The 18533-nt window shown below is 55.4% G+C and overlaps 1 protein-coding gene across 6 annotated transcripts in view; it reads right to left on the bottom strand.

Annotated features, from left to right (window-relative positions):
- Window positions 1–1139: 1139 nt before the first annotated feature.
- The window catches only part of PASK (PAS domain containing serine/threonine kinase), a 38249-nt gene continuing 20855 nt past the window's right edge, over window positions 1140–18533 (bottom strand). For 5 of the 6 annotated variants that reach the window (XM_081813207.1, XM_081813209.1, XM_081813208.1 and 2 more), the window contains exons 10-18: window positions 14645–16038; window positions 13406–13587; window positions 12869–13036; window positions 9248–9373; window positions 8998–9132; window positions 5835–6034; window positions 3558–3691; window positions 2304–2450; window positions 1140–1669 (exon numbers count right to left, since the gene is read on the bottom strand). In XM_081813207.1, coding sequence (XP_081669333.1) covers window positions 1605–1669; window positions 2304–2450; window positions 3558–3691; window positions 5835–6034; window positions 8998–9132; window positions 9248–9373; window positions 12869–13036; window positions 13406–13587; window positions 14645–16038 — 2551 coding nt within the window. In that variant the 3' untranslated portion in view covers window positions 1140–1604. The remainder of the gene's footprint in view (window positions 1670–2303; window positions 2451–3557; window positions 3692–5834; window positions 6035–8997; window positions 9133–9247; window positions 9374–12868; window positions 13037–13405; window positions 13588–14644; window positions 16039–18533) is intronic. The other variant, XM_081813206.1, reaches the window with a different exon arrangement.

Raw genomic sequence — 18533 nt, 5'->3', positions numbered from 1 at the left:
GACCTCCTACTGCCATCCGGCAGGATAGGTTTTGATTATTTTTTCTTAGAAGTCAGCCCCTGCAGAGCTAGCACTTTGCATTCTTAGCCCATTGCACACCTGTCTGAAAAAACATCCTGTAACTTCTTATGTGTTACAAGCATCATATATACAAGGAAAAACATTTGGGTTTTTTTCACTCTGGAAAAGAATTCTTAAAATATCAAGAAATTCATTGGAATTCTGAAGCGTAAAGGTCACTTCTTATTACACACTTTAAAAAGTGTACTCCTAAAAACCGTGCCTCTGCCATCCCTCCCCCTCCCCATGTCAGTCAGTCTCTGCTGAGGGCAGGGACTCAGGCAGCACTTTCTAAAGGAAGGGGATGGCAATATCCCCTATCCTCAAGGTTAAGAATTAACTCAACTGCTATCCTGGCGTCGTGAGATATTAAAAGGCAGCTGAGTGCTCCCTAAATGAACAGTGGAAAACGAGCACAGAACTTTACCAAAGCTGGGCGACCCCTGAGCATCTTCCTGAGGACTCAGCAGGAGGAGCCTACAACCTGCAGAAAGTGATGATGTGGTGGAAAGGTGGGGGGTGTCTCGGGTTTTTTTTTCTTCTTGCCATCTTAACAAGGAAAAGAATAAAAGGTTTCCCTCTTACTCCTAACCACGGCCACCCCTCCAACACAGATAAAGGCTGCTTTGCGCATGCTCACTGAGCTCCTTGATTCTGTTTCAGAGGGGGTGGGTTGGAGCCTGGAGGGGTGGAGCCATCTAAGTGTGCGAGAGACCCCCGGGGAACCTGAACCAGATGGGAAGTAGGCAGGCTGGACACCCACTGCAGATGTGGGGCTGGGGCTGGATGTCTGGGGAGTGCTGGGAGGGCGTCTGGGTGACAGCAGGGCCTAGACGGACGGTGGGCTAGAGCGGCGTGCAGGGGAGAAGGGACGTGCCTGACAACAGCTGGCCCCTCCCCGGCCCCCTTAAACTGAACAAGCTGCAGGTCTGGGCCCACCCAGGGGAGGGACCCCCCCCCACGGATGGAGGCTGAGCCCCTCTCCAGCAGGGGCATGTCGGGGTACACAAACAAAAGTAAAGCAATGAAACACTCCCCACGCCAGCATCGTGGAAGAATTCAGTCAGTCCAAGTCCGGATCATGGCTCACTACAAAATTGCTTTAATTTGGAAATGTTCAAAAAATAAGTTAATGAAATAGTCTGGTCTCTGGCTAACCAGTTCTACCAACTCCACACATCAGGTGAGCACATGTCAAGTCAGAGGAAACAAATACATGCATATATACAACATCAGAAAGATTAAAGCCCTTTCATAGCACAAAATTCAACCAAACGCTAGCATGCTTATTCAAGGTCATGTGAACAACGAATTCCAAGTCTATTTATAACCCTAGAATCTTGTAGCACCCTGGTTTTTGTTCTAGCATTTCTCAAACTTGCATAGGAATTTTTAGAAGGTGAATTGGGCCTAATGATTGAGAATTTAGTTTCTCTGACTGGATGGGGCCTGAAAACAACCTGCTCCCGAGAGAGCAGCAGGGAGCTGGAGTTGGCTCATCAGGGGCCTCCGCTGGGGCACGAGGCCCCGCAGGGCTCCAGAGCTCACGCCACTTCCCTGGCGCACCTGCTCTCAGCCTCCAGGCTCACACCGGACAGAGCTCCGCTTTCTGAGAAAGAAGAAGACATGGTATCAGGTGTTAACACAAGATCCTAAGACACTTGCTTCTCTCTGGTAGAATTCCTAGAACAAAAGACATCAGCGGGACCCTTGAGCACCCGCCTGGCACTGCTGCAGAGTCCCCGGCCGCTGCTGAGGTGCTGCGGCGAGTCTATGCCCGGGGCCGCCAACACCAGCTCGGTCCGCCCACTCTGAGCGGCAGTGACCAGACGCCCTGGGCTGCTGCCGCCCAGCTCTGCAGCCAGGAGCCTCATCGGAAGAGCCAGGGCCCCCGGGTCCCCTCAGAGCACCCCACTCGCCATCTGCAGCCTCACCCTCCCCTTCAGCTGGCTCAGGCCACCGCCGGCTGCTCTCAAACCCTCTGCCCCCTGCCCCTAGCCCCTCCTGTGGGTGCCTCCTTGTCAGGGGCTCCCCTGGGTGCTCAGTCACCTTCCAAGGCCCCAGTGGTGTTCAGGGGCCTCTGGAACAGAATCAGGCCCCATTTGTTGCCCAGGTGATAAGCCAGCTACAGGCCCTGACGTTGGTGTCGGACAGCATGGAGGAGGGAGCCCCCTCTTCCCCAGACCAGGAAGGCAGCCTGGAGAACCTCCTTGCCTTCTTGGCACACAGGTCATGCCTCTCACCTGGCTTGTTCATGCGACACACCTCATCCCAGGTGTAGTTAGCAAGATTCACGGGCTGTGTCACCCAGGGGTCTGTCACCAGCTTCTCCAGGGTGGTGCGCTGCTCGGGGACAGGCTGCAGCAGCCCAGACATGAGGTTCATGAGATCTGGAGACATAAAGACCCACCCTAGGCACGTGGCCAGAAGACCGATGGTGGGTCGGGGCTGGGCCCAAGTGGAACAGGTCTCAAACTGCGGGTCCCGGGTCTGCCCACCATGAGCACCTCTGACTGGCCCAGGAAACCTCCACTGACAAGAAGCTGGGGGTTTGGGCACACGGGCCCAGCTACTCCCGGAGACAAGCTGTGGGACATGCTCGTCCCCTCTGAAATGAAAGCGTGGGGTTCAGGACCCCACCTCGCTCACCTAACCTACATGCAGAGTTTCTGGAGCTCAGCCTGTTCTCGGGGCTCTGGCCATGCAGAGCCTCGAATGACACAGGGCTCGTGTGATGAAAGTGGGGGGAGGCGGCCGCAGGCGAGCCCTGCATCATCCCCCCGAGAAGGAAGCACGGGCTCTGAGAAGAGCCCCAGCCTTGGGTCTAGATTTGGGTCCCATTTCCTGTAACAATATGGGTGTCTCCTCAACCACGATGCTCTGAGCCTCACCATCCCAGAGGAGCGTCTTGAGAATGCAGTGAGAGAGCGCATGGAACGGTTTGTGGGAGGAAGAGCATGCTGCAAGAAGCATGGCTCATGGGAACCCAGAACCTTAGCAAAGCTCTAAAAATCCTCTTCTAGGCTGCTACGGACCAAACTATCTCCACGCCTTCCCCCGCCCCTATGGTGAAGCCCTAACCCCCAGTGGCCCCTGGGAGGTGATCAGGGTCACCTGAGGTCATCAAGGTAGGGCTCCATGATGGGATTAGTGCCGGTGTAAGAAGAAGAGAGACCGGGGGCGCCTGGGTGGCTCAGTTGGTTAAGCATCTGCTTTCGGCTCAGGTCATGATCCCAGGGTCCTGGGATCGAGCCTCACGTCAGGCTCCCTGCTCCGCGGGAAGCCTGCTTCTCCCTCTCCCTCTGCTCTTCCCCCCACTTGTGCTCACGGGCTTTCTCTCTCTCAAATAAATAAATAAAATCTTTAAAAAAAAATTTACACGAGGGTTTAGTCACATTCAAGTTACACTTCTGTTCAGATCAGTGTTTGACGAATGGGAAGAAAGCAATGAGGCCGTCAGCAAGCTGTGCTCGAGGTGGGGGACCCGGCGCCCTCACCTTCTGACACCAGGTACGGGGGGTGGATCACGGCCTCCATGGTCTCCTCCAGCTCGCAGAAGGGGTTCTCCTCAAAGATCAGCGTGTACAGTGTGACCCCCAGCGACCACATCTCCAGCTCTGGCCCCCTGTACCTGCAAGGGGGAGGTGGCGGCAGCATTCGGGGCATGCCGGGGCTCAGCCCACTCCACACGCAGCCCCCGACAGTGGCCCCCAGCACGTCCTGCGGCCCTCCTCGACTATGCCTTCCATCCCAGCACCTCTGCCCCAGCCAGCCATGCTCCAGCCACACGCTGGGGAGGGAAAAGAAAAGCAAAACTTCATGTCCAGGCAGCTGAGAGATGCCCACCACGAGATAAGAGGGTGTGCGGCACAAGAGGGCAGAGCACCTCCTGGTGGGGGGCTTCCTGGAGGAGGTGGGGAGAAGGCACAGCGGACAGAGTGGAGGCTCCAGTCCACACAGGAGCAGAAGGAGGGCCAAGGCGACAGCAGCGACCTAGACAGAGTGTGAAGGGGGAGGCAGAGGGGTCCAGGCTGGGCCAACCGGGCAACAGGCTGGCGGCCAGGGGACGACGGTGCCCCACTGCCATGCTTTGTCGTTGTAAGGATGGACCTCACCCAGCTTCCGTTCACCGGCACCCTGAGATACCAGCGCTCTGTCAGGCATTTTATGTGCTCCAGCCCTAAACCCCACAGCCGGCCTGAGAAACAGCATCCACACTGTACACAGAAGGTGTGGAGCTGCGGCCGAGCTGCCCACTCAGCTACCGGCCCAGACAGCGGGGACCACGGAGTCAGACAAGGTGGCTGGGAGACACTGGTGAGCGTGGAGAGGGTCCAGGACAGCAGGAGGCCGAAGACCAGGATGGGGCGCTGGACGCCGGGAGGGTCAGGAGGACAGACGTCAGGAAAGTGCGGGATGAGAGACTGCACAAGCCGGGGCGAGAAAACCCCATTCAACACTCGGTATTTTCGTGTTGTTTCAGAAAGAGCGGTTTCAAGAACACTGGAGAGCAAAGCGAAAAATCCACTGAAGTACAACAGTGACAGCACCGTTTCTGTAAAGCGCCAAAGAGAAACATTTCGGGCCTGTGGGCCACATGACCCCGTCGCCACGACGACACCAAAGCAGCCAGAGGCCACAGAGGCTGACAGACACGGCTGCGCTCTGAGGAACTTCATAAAACCCAGTGGTGGGCCAGGTTTGGTCAAGGGCCACGGTCTGCTGTCCCCTGGAGCAGAAGAGGGGAGAAACGATGAGGGAGGAAGCAGAGTTCCTGAGGAGGGGTCTAGAATCAGAGCCCGGAAAACCACAGGTGCAGTGACATGGGGGGGGGGGGGGCGGACCAAGGAGCTCAGAGGAGGAGGGCACCTGCAGGCCAAAGAGGAGGGAGCAGGAGCGCTGCAGGGCAGGGGCTCCAGGAGAAGGTGGAATGCCCTGGGGAGGGCCGGAGGTCCCTGAGAAGCACTGAGGTGCACCACCGCCCTGCACTCCCCCGTGGGAGCTTCCCAGCCTGGCCGCAGGAGGTGGGGCGGGGGGCAGACAAGCCACAGAGCACGTGTCAGGGTCCCGTGGACAGGTCACGCAGCCCCCTCCAACTCCAGTGGCCACCATGGGACGAGACAGCAGCCAACATAGCACTGGGGGCACCAGGGTGATCAAATTACATCTTCAAAGAAACTCCAAGGTCCTTCCTGGACTAACTCCCTTCAATATTTCATCCTGTCTGGTGGCTCTGGGTGTGCACAGAAGTGACAGGAGAAGGGTTTCCTGAGCACTGCCCAGGCCCCCCGGCAGCCCACAGGCTCCAGGGCAGGGACAGACCGTCCCCCGGGCAGGAGCCGGAGGACCAGCCAGGCCCCGGACCAACGCAGGTCCTCGGCATTAGCGCCTTCGATGCTGGACGTCACGTTCCTCAATAGGCCATTATGTCTGTCATCACAATGACTAAACCCAACTGAAGAGAAACCCTCTCCATCCACTTGAAGAGTCTCATCTTTCATCTTATTCTCAACCTCTAATTACGTAAAACTCCAAACACACAGAGAAGTTGAGAACGTAACACAACAAAGCACGGTGGCCACGGCCCCCCTTCCCTTAACCCACCGACGTCTGCCTGCCTGCCCGCTTAGGACCAAGACCGACGTCACTGTCATTACTCAGCAGCCTTGCCACGAAGAGGCGCAAATGGAAACCGTTCTCCCGCCTCAACTCCGAGTGGCCCCGGGTCGCGACCACAGACGTGCGGCCAGGCCCCACTGCAACACCATACATACGGGTTTCCCATGAGGACTTCGGGTGCGCAGTACTCGATCGTCCCACAGAACGTATGAAACAGCCTGCCCTTCTCCAAGTAGGCGGCGGAGCCGAAGTCGATCAGCTTGATGGTGAAGTCCTCCGCGATCACGATGTTCTCGTCCTTGATGTCCCGGTGAATGATGCTCTTCGAGCGCAAGTACCCCACCGCCACTACCAGCTGCAATCAGGGGCACAGGGGCTTTTGAAGAAGCAATTCCAGTAAGACACGCACCTAAACTAAGGACTAAGTCGAAAACAAGACACCACAACAAAGAAAAACACCTCTTGTCTAATTGCTAATGAACTAGTGGCAGGAAAGAACCCTGGACGTGCAGACCCAATCCAGCTCAGCGGGGGAGGCGCAGGTCCGGGCGGGTGCTCGGCGTGGCTGGCCTGCTTCACCCACCGGCAGCAGCACCAGCCAGTACGGGATCCCTCTTTAAAATGTCATTATTCTCGGGCACCTGGGTGGCTCAGTCGGTGAGGCGTCTGCCTTCAGCTCAGGTCACGGTCCCAGGGTCCCAGGGTCCCGGGGTCGAGCCCCGCGTCGGGCTCCCTGTCAGCGGGGAGCCTGCTTCTCCCTCTCCCTCTGCCACTCCCCCTGCTCATGCTCTCTGTCTCTCTCTCTCTTATTCTCTCAAATAAACAAATAAAATCTTTAAAAAAAAGTCCTAATTCTCATTATCAGCGATACAGACACTCAGCACATTGTTAAGTATACAACACACTATTGTTAGCTGTGAAACAGGACTTCGTCTGCTATAACTGATGCTCCGTGCCCTCTAACGCCCCCCTTGTCCCCCAGCACAAATACGTGATTCTCAGGTTCTCTTCGTGTGCTACAGACAAGGGTCACTCACCCCATAACACACAACGTGACAATCTCGGAAGGAAGGGCAGACCAACCACAAGCAGAAGCTACAGAGACACGTGGTTTGGGCATGAAATGGCAGGCGGCCCTAGAGAAAGACTGAGTGTCTTCGGTTCACATGGAAGGAAAGTGCCTTGCCCGGAGTTCACGCCGCGGTTAGGGGCAGGACTGAGAGCAGAGCCAAATCTCCAAACCCCCACCTCGGGGCTCTAGCAGCTTCTCAGAGGGCAGCCCCGGGCGTCGGCCACGCCGGCCCCAACGTGTGCAGGATTCTCATCCATGTGCACGTAAAGTAATTCCCCTGGAGATGGGCTTTGTTCCAGCAAATCAAGTGCACCAGTCTCCACTCTGGAAGGGAACAGTGACTATTGTGACCTGCTGTCGGGAGGAGCCTACACCACACATCCGATGACAGACGTGAACCAAAGGAAGCTTTCAGTTAAGTTTAAATAAGGTAAGTAAAGTTTCTGACTGCACTCACAATTTGGACACCAATTATACCAACCAACTTAGCGTCTTCTTGGACATAGTCATTTTGATTAGAGACAATTTTATATTTACAGATGAATACCCTTGAATCAGAGGCTATAGTTAATGGTGGGTTAACTGTGCCCAATTAACTTACAACTTGTAACTACGTATTTATATGCGCATACATGCAAACGTACGCATATCTGCATTCTGATCTATACACATTTACATACAGCATGCATGCGCAGAGATACACACGTGTGCACACCCACACACTCACACGTGTGTACACACAGATACATCCATGTGTACATACACACACACACACGCACACATGTTCCCAGCTGGGAACAGAAGCCGTGTGTTCATTGGAATGTGGAAAGTTTCATGGAGGTTTATTAATTCGCAGCAAGGGATTCACCACAAAGGTCTGAAGAGAACCTGAGCCCGGGCAGAGAAGCCACTCCTCCCGCAGGCCAGCGCCCTGGCTGCACGGGAGGGCTGGTCTGTTAGCGGCCTGAGGCACTCGGAGCTGAGCAGGCAGCAGTTTGCTGGCAAACGGCCCTGTATTATAGACACTGGCGTAGGATGATGTTTTTCTATAAAATTGCGAGTCCCTATTTACATATGATAGCACTTACGTATATAAATTTACAGAGGGGCTACAGATACTTCTTGCAAAATTATGAAGTATGGGACACTATAATTACCAAATCAATGGCCCCAGAATTAACAACTGAGAAACAGCAGCTTTTAACAAGTGGCTCTTGTTATATACAGTCTGCTTGCCATGAAGATTTCAGAAACAAATTTTTGCCATGCATTACAGTAGATGGGTCTATAATCTTGCAACACAGAAAGAGGGAGGGGACAGTCTTTGAGCAGAACCATGATGCCCAAAACTTACAGGGAGGTGCCTGAGAAACCTAATATCAGAAATCCAGTAGCTTCTGGGAATTTATAGCTCTGAGTAAGAAATGTCAACTTATGAAAACTGGCATTAGACATGGAGTCCTCATCAGGAAACAATCAGTGAGCAAATCTGGGAACAGTTCTATCCTCTTCCCAGGTATTTCTCCATTGTTTCCAGGGAGCTAGGAATAGTCTAGGATGAAACCATCACCTTCTCCTAAAAACTCAAAACAGGAACGACTTGGTCCCCTCCACCCCCTACCCAACCTCTCTAGAGTCTCCCAGGACGCCTATTTTGCTCATCACTCTCCCATTCCAGCAAAATAATAAATGGACAAGATCAACACATAAACAGACAGTAAAGAGACCAAAATACATAGTGTAAAACGAGATTGCTAGAATCTCAACCTTTACTTTACTCAATTAACTGGACAGCTACCATCTACTGAGCCCTTCCTGTGTGCAGGACCGCACCACACATAGTGAGCGCCTCAGAGGCTCTCTCTGACTTAACAGCCTTCCCTCGTCAGCCCTATAATGATCCCTGCCCACAGATGAGCAATGGTTCCCTGCAGAAAGACGGCTCAGATCAGATGCACAGGCCTCAAAGCCTAACCTGAGAGCTTTGTTGGCTAAGTTTTGCAACTGGTGTGGATACTGTATGAACATAAAAAAACTTGAATCATTAAACGTACTTCCCTCATCAGTCCAGGATAGCATCTGGCCTCCCACGTATATCTTAATATATACCTTACTCCATAAAATCCAAACTCTGAAGGCTAGACCCTTGCTCACGGAGAGAAGTGTGTGTGAACCATGCATCCCTGCAGCCTCGGGACCCCATGCCCAAGCCCAGGATCTCCCCAGCATGGCTCTGTCCTGCTCACTTGTCGGAAGATGTAACTTGCCAGGGGCTCGTCAAGGCTGGGATGGCGGTCAATGAATGCAAAGAGGTCCAGGCCAGAGCCGTGCTTCTCCATCACAAGCTGAAAGAACCCTTGGTTTTCAAACACGTCCAACACCTGGAAAAAGACAAAGTCAGGTCTGGGCCTGCTGAGATGCCCTCAGCACAACATATTTAACAACTTCTCACGTGAGTGACGTCAGGGCACCACTAAATGAGAGACGGCACTCCACCTTGATGATATTGGCGTGGTCCACCCTGGACAGAATTGCAATCTCTAAAGTAACTTTTCCAAGTTTGGGATCCTCGATCCAACAATCTTCCAAAACCTTCTCCTTCTTAATAAACTTCACCACCACCTAAGAAGAAGACAGAGGGGAGAAGTAACCGCCAGCGTGCCTCCAGCATCCGTTCGAACATGGCGCCCGCTGCTCACTCAGTGCAGACGCAACCCCCACGTGTGCCTCCCCTGACTCCCAGGGATGGGAGAGAAGCAGCCCAGGAGCGCCCCTGCCCCCCACACAGCACGAGGGGCAGAGAGGAGCCGCAGCAGCTGCCCACAAGGCCGAGGAGACCAAAGGCATGGTGGAGGGGCTGCGAACCGGGCCCGAGCCCTTGGAGCACCCCCATGTCACAACCGAGGACTGGTGCCCTGACAGAGGAAATGAAAGAGGCAGCCTGAGAACTGGAAAACACAGATCAAGGCCGTCACCCACATCAGCTGGGAGCTAAGGGGAGCCCGGCAAGACCAACGGACACTGGCAAACACAGAGAAACACATCACTGCCCAGGACGACGGGGGGTGTCATAGGGCAGAGACGCCGTGCGTCGGGGACACAAGCAATCGTGAGCCACTCAGCAGAGCACATGCTGTCAGGGAGGGCCGGGCACGTGGCCGAGGGGCACATGGTGAGCAGGGACTGCAGGCCAGGCCCTCCCCACGCTTCAGCTGGAGACCCCACAAGATGACCCACAAGCCCTGCTGATGAGCTCATTGTCTGCGGGCGGGGGGAGGGCGGCCAACACACGGCGTGCACTGTGGATCAGGTGAGCAGGGAAGAGGGGTCCGCCCGAGGGGCAGCAGGGCAGCGGGAGGGGAGCGCACACAGGTGGGCAGCACGGGGGTACAGGCAGTCGGCCAGCGCCGAGGCAGGAGGGGCAGGGAGGAGCGCCTGCAGCGCCCAGTCAGGCTCACAGTGACCACGAGAAAAGAGTGATGGCTTAGCGCCAGCCATCAATGCTGACCAGTGGTCAACTCCTGAAGATCGTGCAAAGAGAGGGCCCCGTGAGTCCACAGGCCAGAGGAGACACGTGACAGAAGGCAAGAGGAGGAGGGCAGCAAGGCTGATGGCCCGAGGTGGGGAGACGCAGAGGCTGCGGCTGGAGGCGGAAGTGCGCACCGCCGGTCCCTCTGCCGGGTTCAAGGAGGCGAGAAACCTGCCACGAGCTCCAACACACACCTACAGGCGGCTTCGGGGGAAAGTACAGAGCGAGAAAGGAGGAGAAGGATTAACAGAACAGAAGGTAAAGAAAGCTTTAAACATTCAGATCAAAGTCTTACCAAGCGTCAAGCAAGAATAAAGAACACACACACAGAAATATATCCTGGGGAAATTTCTGAAGTCCAAAGACTAAAAGAAATTCAGAAAGAAAAAACATCAGATTGCTTTTCAAAAGCATGCTGGAGGGCACAGAGCTGGGGCTCACGCGCTCGGAGAGAACCGCGTGGATTGCCACTAACATGGGGGAGAAACAAACCAGTCAGAATACGTGTGAGGACATGTGACGCCCACACATCCATCAGTAACCAATATTCCAGCAATTGAAAATTAGACACAAGAAAGGGAAGAAACCGGATGTGGAAATAATGCAGATTTCAGAAACTCACCAAAAACCACAGAACACGCTGAGAGAAACATAAAGATCTAAACGCTTGGAAAGACACCCAGGTCGTGGGTCACGTGAAGATGGCGGTGCCACCAAGTGCCCTGCAGACCGAGACTCCAGAACCGCGCTCAGTCCCCCAACGGTGGCCTCTCCCTCGCGGGGCCGTATTCTGACAGGCTGCTTTCCGGGATCATTTGTGGGCCTGGTAATACTGAAGCTGGCATCTCTGTGCTCTGAGACACAAAAAGACTCCTGTGTTTCTTTTCAAACCAAGAGAAGAGTTCCCAGGCTTCCTTCTTCTTCCTTTAGGTCTGGCGGTCTACAGAAACCCCGTAGTCTATCGGGTTCCTGACTCAACCAAGAATGAGACCCGCCTCACGGAGATTAGAGACAGCAACAGAACCTTGAGAATTAAACCCCCTATGAACACATGACAGCACCAGAGTTAGAAGCCATGGCCTCCGGAAGGCGGCCAAGGTGGGCTCAGGAGACGCGCCCGGGAAGCGCCCTGTTACTCGGTAATGGCCCAACACGCGGCAAATATAGCCAAATTAACTCGCAGAAAGTACAAGAAGTCAAAACAAATATTTGACAAATAAAGCAGACAATTCTTTGACAAGTCTAGCAACAACTAGAGAGGGTGGGCACAAGAATTAGGGCAGCCAAGGGAACAGGATCAGCTGCGGACATATGGTCAAACGCGCTGATGGGCAAAAACGCTGCCACCTCTGCAGGCCTCTTGTAACTTTGACATAAAAAAAAAAAGAAAGAAAGAAAACTGATGCATGAATATAAATGAAAAAAATCCCAAGTAAAAATATTAGCAAACCGAATTCAGCAGTGCATTACAAGAATATTAAAACATAACCGAGGATTGGTTCTACGGATATGAGTTGATTGCTGTTAGGAAACCAGGGTATGATCATCTCAACAGATGCTGAAAAGACATCTGAAAGAACTCAACACTCAGTTTTCAAGATAAACTTCAGTGAGCTGAAAATAAGAGGAAATATCCCTAGAAGAAGGTCTCCATCAAGAACAGAACGGGGAGGGGCACCTGGGTGGCTCAGTCAGTTGAGCATCTGCCTTCAGCTCAGATCACGATCCCGAGGTCCTGGGATCGAGTCCTGCATCGGGCTCCCTGCTCAGCAGGGAGCCTGCTTCTCCCTCTGCCGCTCCCCCTGCTCGGGCAGGTGCGCGCACTCTCTCTCTCTCAAATAAATAAATAAAATCTTCAGATGTGACCAGGCAGGAGAGCCGGCTGCATGCCTGCTCCTGAACACAGCCCTGCGGGTCCCAGAGGCCGGCGGGCTACAGACCATAGAGAAGGAGAGACAGAGCTGGCGTCCCCGCAGGAGAATGGCCATGCACCTAGAACATCGAAGGACCCACTGAAAACATGTTAGAGCCTGGAAGACCAGCACAGGTATGTGATGTGTTAATGCCACACGCAGCTGGTAAAGGCCAGCAGTAAGTGATCAGACCCCACAGCGGTCGGAGGACCGCACACATGCACGGCCCCCCAGAACTCAGCAGGCGGCACGGGAACACGTGGGCAGTGTCAGGGTATTTGCGGTATTTGCTGGGACAAGCAGGACCGTCACCACGTTGATTCCCTCAAATCACAAAACGGTCAATTACAAATGCAATCCCAACAGGACTTGGGAGGAGGGCAGCGAGGTCTCAACCTGAAAATCAACCCCCGACATCAGCCTCTGGGTGAAAGGACACGGTGTGAAGCTCAGCGTGCGTCCGAAGTGGCGAGCAGGACGACTGGGCGTGAACGTGTGGGCTGCCAGGAGGGCCCTCCAGGGCCAGACCCCGACCCGGGCCGGCCCGTGTGCTTGGCACTACACAGAGGACTCCTCCATCACGGCCATCGCAGAGTTTAGACCCAAAGGCACTGAGGCCAGGGCTGCATCTGAGCGGGGTCCCCACTACTGAACGCGGCCCAAGAGACACAGCACCTCCTTGTTGGCCTCCTTGTCCACCGCAGTCCAGACGAAGCCAAAGGCCCCACTGCCCAGGGGGCTGAGCGTGCTGTACTTGTGGGAGTACGCACCCTCCCAGGCTGCCGGCACCTCCAGCTCCACAGCCTTGGGGGGCTCCTCGCACCAGGGCTTGCTTCTGAGCATCTGTGGATGAAACGGGAGGCCTGAGGGGCCACACGTGACCAAAGAAAGAAAGGGAACAGCAAGCAGACTCGTGTCATCGGCCCCTGTCCCCGTGCCCCAGGGGGGCTGGCCTGAGAAGTGCTCTCCTCGTCCACCCACTCTGGCGCACACGCCGAGACCCCACGCTGCATGTGGGGCAAACTTAGGTTTAAAACCCCACGTATGGCTTCAGACTTACCCGCAATACCAGCAGGCAGGGTGGAAAAAGCCCCAGATGGCTGCTCCTCCCATCCCAGAGGAAGCAGAGAGAAAGAGAGAGAGAAATGCCAGGCAGGACCCCTCCCCACACCGCGAGGCGGGTACAAGGCAGAAGCTGAGCGCAGGCCCCACCTCCCCCATGCTGGGTCCGGAAAGCTCGCACACGGAGTGGCTGGAGCTGGGCAGGCTGGCCAGGAGCAGACGGGTGCGCGTGGCCGAGTCCCGGCCACTGTGCAGCAGGTCCTTCACGAGCCAGCAGCAGAACAGGGTCGCGGAGCCTTGCAGCTCCACCCGCTTCACCTCAAACTGCACACCTGGGTGGGGGAAGCGGGGTCAGCAGGATGGCATCACGACGAAGGAGGCACATTCCCCCAGAGCGCCCGCGCAGGGCGGGGCGGGGGCACCCACACTCGGACGGGGGAAAAGCCTGGAAACCCGCATTCAACCCCGCCCCCAACCCCGCACCGAGTCTGCCTCCAGCCTCGACCACAGCCACCCACGCGGACGTATGTACGAGGCACAGTTTCACGCGAGTGCATGTGCATTTTTACACAGCCTCCAAGGTATATGCCAAAACAGACGGGGTTATCTTTTGGGGGCATTTACAGGTGATTCTGTGTTCTTTTTGTTGGCATTTTCTAGTCTTTCTACAGATAACATAGTACTTGCATAACTTTTTAAAGTTTAGGGGGAAAGCCTTAGTAATCAACACTCTGAAATCAGCAGTAAGGACACAACTGGCTAATGTGACACGGATCTGCTAAGTTAGGAAAATACAGGGACGCCCAGTGACTCCGTCGGTGAAGCGTCTGCCTTCGGCTCAGGTCATGATCCCGGGGTCCTGGGATCCAGTCCCGCACGGGGCTCCCTGCTCAGCAGGGAGTCAGCTTCTCCCCTGCCTGCCGCTCCCCCTGCTTGTGTTTGCTCTCTCCCTCTCTCCCCCTCTCTCTGGGTCAAATAGACTAAAAAAATATTAAAAAAAAAAAAGAAGTTAGGAAAATACAAAGTACAACAAAGATAATCAACCCCAAGGGCCAAGTGAAGGGGCCTGATCCTGAGCAAGCGCAGCCGACAGCGCAGCGGCCTGAAGCCCAGCACAGGAGGGGCCGCCCCAGGCAACCGCGGTGCACACACACAGTGGCTTCCAAGGAGGGACGCAGAGGCAGCCGGGACCTCAGGCTGCACCCTTCCTGGGCACAAGCACTTATAACCCTAATTTTCAAGAGATAAGCTATCACTACAGAACCCTAACGTTGCTACCAAAACTATTCAGCGGTTACAGCCGCATCAGACCCCAGGACGAGGAAAGCCCGGCCCCCCGCCACGCCGTGCTCCCACAGGGGCTCCAGGGCACAGCCCCCCCACACGTACTCAGCTGGGCTCCATCCCGGTGGTAGCAGCTGCCGGTGTAGGTCCCCTCCTGGATCTCCTGCTGCACGCAGGTGCCCCCAGATGTTGCCGGGCTGTCCCCTCTCACAGGTGTGGAGGTGACCTGGAAACTCAGCCTGGGCTCCTCTGACGGGCACACATCTGCAGGGCCAGCCCCCAGCGTGGGAAGGACACAGGCTGGGCTCTCTCTGCCACTCACTTCATAGTATTCTGAGGACACCAGACACGTCTTGGAGGGCTCTACTTGATTGGGCCCCAGACGGCTCTCGCGAAACTGCCGAGCCTCCCCAAGATCGAAGTAAGTGCCAGTCAGGAGCAACAGTTCTCGGTCATCCAGATCATCTGATCTCCGCCGGTGCAGACCACTCATGTCTACATCAGAGCCTGCCGGCGAAGGAGACGGCGTCCCCACAAGCTCAGACGCGGTGCAGGAACAGTTGGAGGAAGTTTGATCTGTCCATTCACTGTAAAAGAGCTCCTTGAGGTTCCAGGAAAATGAATTCCCATCAGCCTCCTGGGCCTGCACTGCATCCAGCACACCAGGGAGGTCTGTGGCCAGAGCATAGTAGGCCGAGGAGCTGCCTACTCGGCTGCACAGGCCCCTGCTTCCTGGGTCGCACAAGGACACAGGGGCAGAGAACTGGGGGCGCTCTCCTGGGGCCAGCTTGGTGTAAGAGACACCCAGTGGTTCCACGAGGCTCAATTTGGACAGCTGCTCCTTAATTAAGCAAGTTTGTAGCTCCTCGCGGTCATTCTCCACGGCCACCCACGCCTCATCCAGCGCAGGCATCGAGAACGGGAGTCGCGCTGTCCTGGGGGGGCTTCCTGACTGCGTGCTCTGCTCACCCCCATATTCAGGGCAGGGTATCAGGAGACCCTCCCCTGCCAGCTGGCCTGTGGCATGGGGCTCGGGCATGATGGTATCAGCCCGATGGTTCGAATTGCGGGCACTGCTCGAGCTCGTCCACTCCAACTGTGCCTCAGGCAGGCTACACATTTCAGCATGCCTGCTCCTGTCCTCAGATCCTTCACGGGAAGCAGACATCCATGTGTCCACTGGGTGAGACCCGCTTCTTCCCACAAGGTCCTGTCTGAGGCTTTCTGGGGCTGCAGGTTCCTCTTTCTCCAAGAGAGTATTCGGCTGGTCCTCGGCTGATGACTGCTGGCTATGGGCTGGTGCGCTTCCTTCCGGGATGTCTCCCTGGTCCTCGGGTGACGGCCATTCCTGGGCTGGCGGGCTTCCTTCCGGGATGTCTCCCTGGTCCTCGGGTGACGGCCATTCCTGGGCTGGCGGGCTTCCTTCCGGGATGTCTCCCTGGTCCTCGGGTGACGGCCATTCCTGGGCTGGCGGGTTTCCTTCTGGGATGCTGTCCACTCTGAGGATTATAACATGGATGATGTAGTTATTTAGGGGCCACAGAAGAATCAAAAGGAGAGATCACATGGATCCCCCTCTATTAAAGACAAAGCACTTAACACCATGAACTATGACCAACTCACAAATAAATCGTCATTTAGCAATGATTTAGCACTGAGCACCCAGGACCATGTCCTCAGGGCTTTGGTCAGCATTTTCGTTTCGCAGTGAGTGGGGCTCCCTGACAGCCGGGCAGCCGGCCTCGGCCCACCCACAAGGTGCCTGGGAGGGGGGGGAAGGAAAGAGATTGGGCGTTCTGTGCACCACACAATGGTGACGTGTGACTGGCTGCAAATACCATCAGAGGTCACAGCTGACAGGGAACCAAGCCTGGCACAAGAAGGAGGGGCCGCAAGAGCAAGGCCTCATGGGGGGCGGGGGCTAACTGGTTCCTAAGAGCCGGGACGCAAGCCCACAAGCATGCTCAGCGTGGAGGCCACGGAGGGAGAGGCCACCTCAGAGCCGAAGGGCAACCACAGAGCCCAGGGCGCTAGGTGGAGACCCCTCCTCTGCAGCGGGCCCGGCCATGGTGGCCCCACATGACAGATGCAGCTGAGCTCCTGCCTGGGGTCAGCCCCAGGCCTAATGCCAGCACCGAGACCAACAGAAAGTGGCCGTGCCCAGCCTCGCTGGGGGCAGAGGTGCTGATGACCAGAGGTTTGTAAAGAGGCACAAGGGAGAAGGACCCCACACACGGTCAGGTTCCACAGAGGAGGGAGCTGTGAGCCAGGCCCTGAGGGGCAGCAGCAGTTTTCTGGAGAAACTGAGGGGTGGGACAAGGGGCGTATAGAGGTCAGGCAAAAATCATCTATGTCTCTCGCTACATCTCTCTCTCTATCCATTCACCCCGCGCCACCCCAGCAAATGACCAGCCCTGTGCCAGCCCCTAGGAAACAGCACGTCCTCTGCAAGGTCAGAAGATGAATGAGGAAGAAAGGTCTCATTCCCCTTTCTAAGCAGTACAGCCAACCCCTCCGAGGTGGGCACCTGGGGTCAGGCCCCAGGGCGGTGAGAGTAACCCTTCCGAGGTGGGCGTGCAGGGTCGGGCCCCAGGGCAGTGTGGTAACCCCTCTGAGGTGGGCATGCGGGGTCGGGCCCCAGGGCAGTGCGGTAACCCCTCCAAGGAGGGCGTGCGGGGTCGGGCCAAGGACAGTGCGGTAACCCCTCCGAGGTGGGCATGCGGGGTCGGGTCCCAGGGCAGTGCAAGCAACCCCTGAGGTGGGTGTGTGGGGTCAGGCCAAGGGCAACCCTGCCCCCGCATCCCATCCCCACACCTCTCCAGCAGCCAGGTATTGCAGTGTCACTAAATTCTGGCCACGGTGAAGAGAAGAAGCGATAAGTAGGCTTCTGGGAGAGACTTTAAGCACAGGGAAGGCTCCTCTCCTCCCCCCTCCTCCCCTCTACTCCACTGTCCAAGCACAGGTGCCGTGGGGACCTGAGACCCCCACCAGCTTATCTCAGGGGCGCTTCACTCAAGGTCACAACGCCTGACCTACAGCCTAACAATCCACTTGGCTTCATTACCAACTGGCTACAAACAATAAGGCGGAGCTCCCAGGGCTCCTGGGAGAACTGGGGAATCAGGACCCAGCACGACCCCAGTCCCCAGACACAAGACACTCCCTACGTCATGATTCTGACCTGCCTTCCCACCTCCCAGTCTCTCTAGGTTTACTGAGTCAGCTCATTTTCTGTTAAAGAATATGTCTTAGGGATGAGCCTTCAAGTCTTTTGCAATGTTTGTTGAGTGAGTGATGAGTGAGTGAGCAAGGGAATGAGTGAATGAATGAGAGAATGAATGAGTTAGTAGGTAAATGAGCAAGTGATGAGTGAGTGAGTGAATGACGGAGTGAGTAAGGGAGTGAGCACATGAATGAATGAATGAGGGTGGGAGTGAGTAAAAGAATAGGTGAATGAATGAGCATATGAGTGAGTGAGTCAGCACGTGAGTGAACATGCGAGTGTGACTGAATGAGGAAGTGAATGAGCGTGTGCATGAGTGAAGGAATGAAGGAGCGAATGAAGGAGCGAATGAAGGAAGGAGTGAATGAGAGAAGGAGGGAGTGAATGAATGAATAAGTAAATGAGGGAGTGAATGAAAGGGAGTGAATGAGCACTGTGTGAGTGAATAAGTAAATGAATGAGTGAGTGAATGAAGGAGTAAATGAATGAGGGAGTGAATGAAGGAGTAAATGAATGAGGGAGTGAATGAGTGAGTGAATGAGCACTGCATGAGTGAATGAGTGAGTGAGGGAGGGAGGGAAGGAGGGAGGGAATGAGGGAGTGAATGGAGTAAGTAAACAAATGAGGAAGTGAATGAGTGAATGAGCAATGCATGAGTGAATGAGTGAATGAATAAGGGAGTGAATGAGTGTGTGCATGAATGAGTGAGGGAGTGAAAGAGTGAGGGAGGGAAAGAGTGAGGGAGGGAAGGAGGGAAGGAGTGAGGGGAGG

Source organism: Leptonychotes weddellii, chromosome 3 (assembly GCF_054177405.1).
Source record: "Leptonychotes weddellii isolate Sample4059 chromosome 3, ASM5417740v2, whole genome shotgun sequence".
NCBI lineage: Eukaryota > Metazoa > Chordata > Mammalia > Carnivora > Phocidae > Leptonychotes > Leptonychotes weddellii.
The sequence above is the reverse complement of the archived record's forward strand: the minus strand, read 5'-3'. Positions and strand labels throughout refer to the sequence as shown.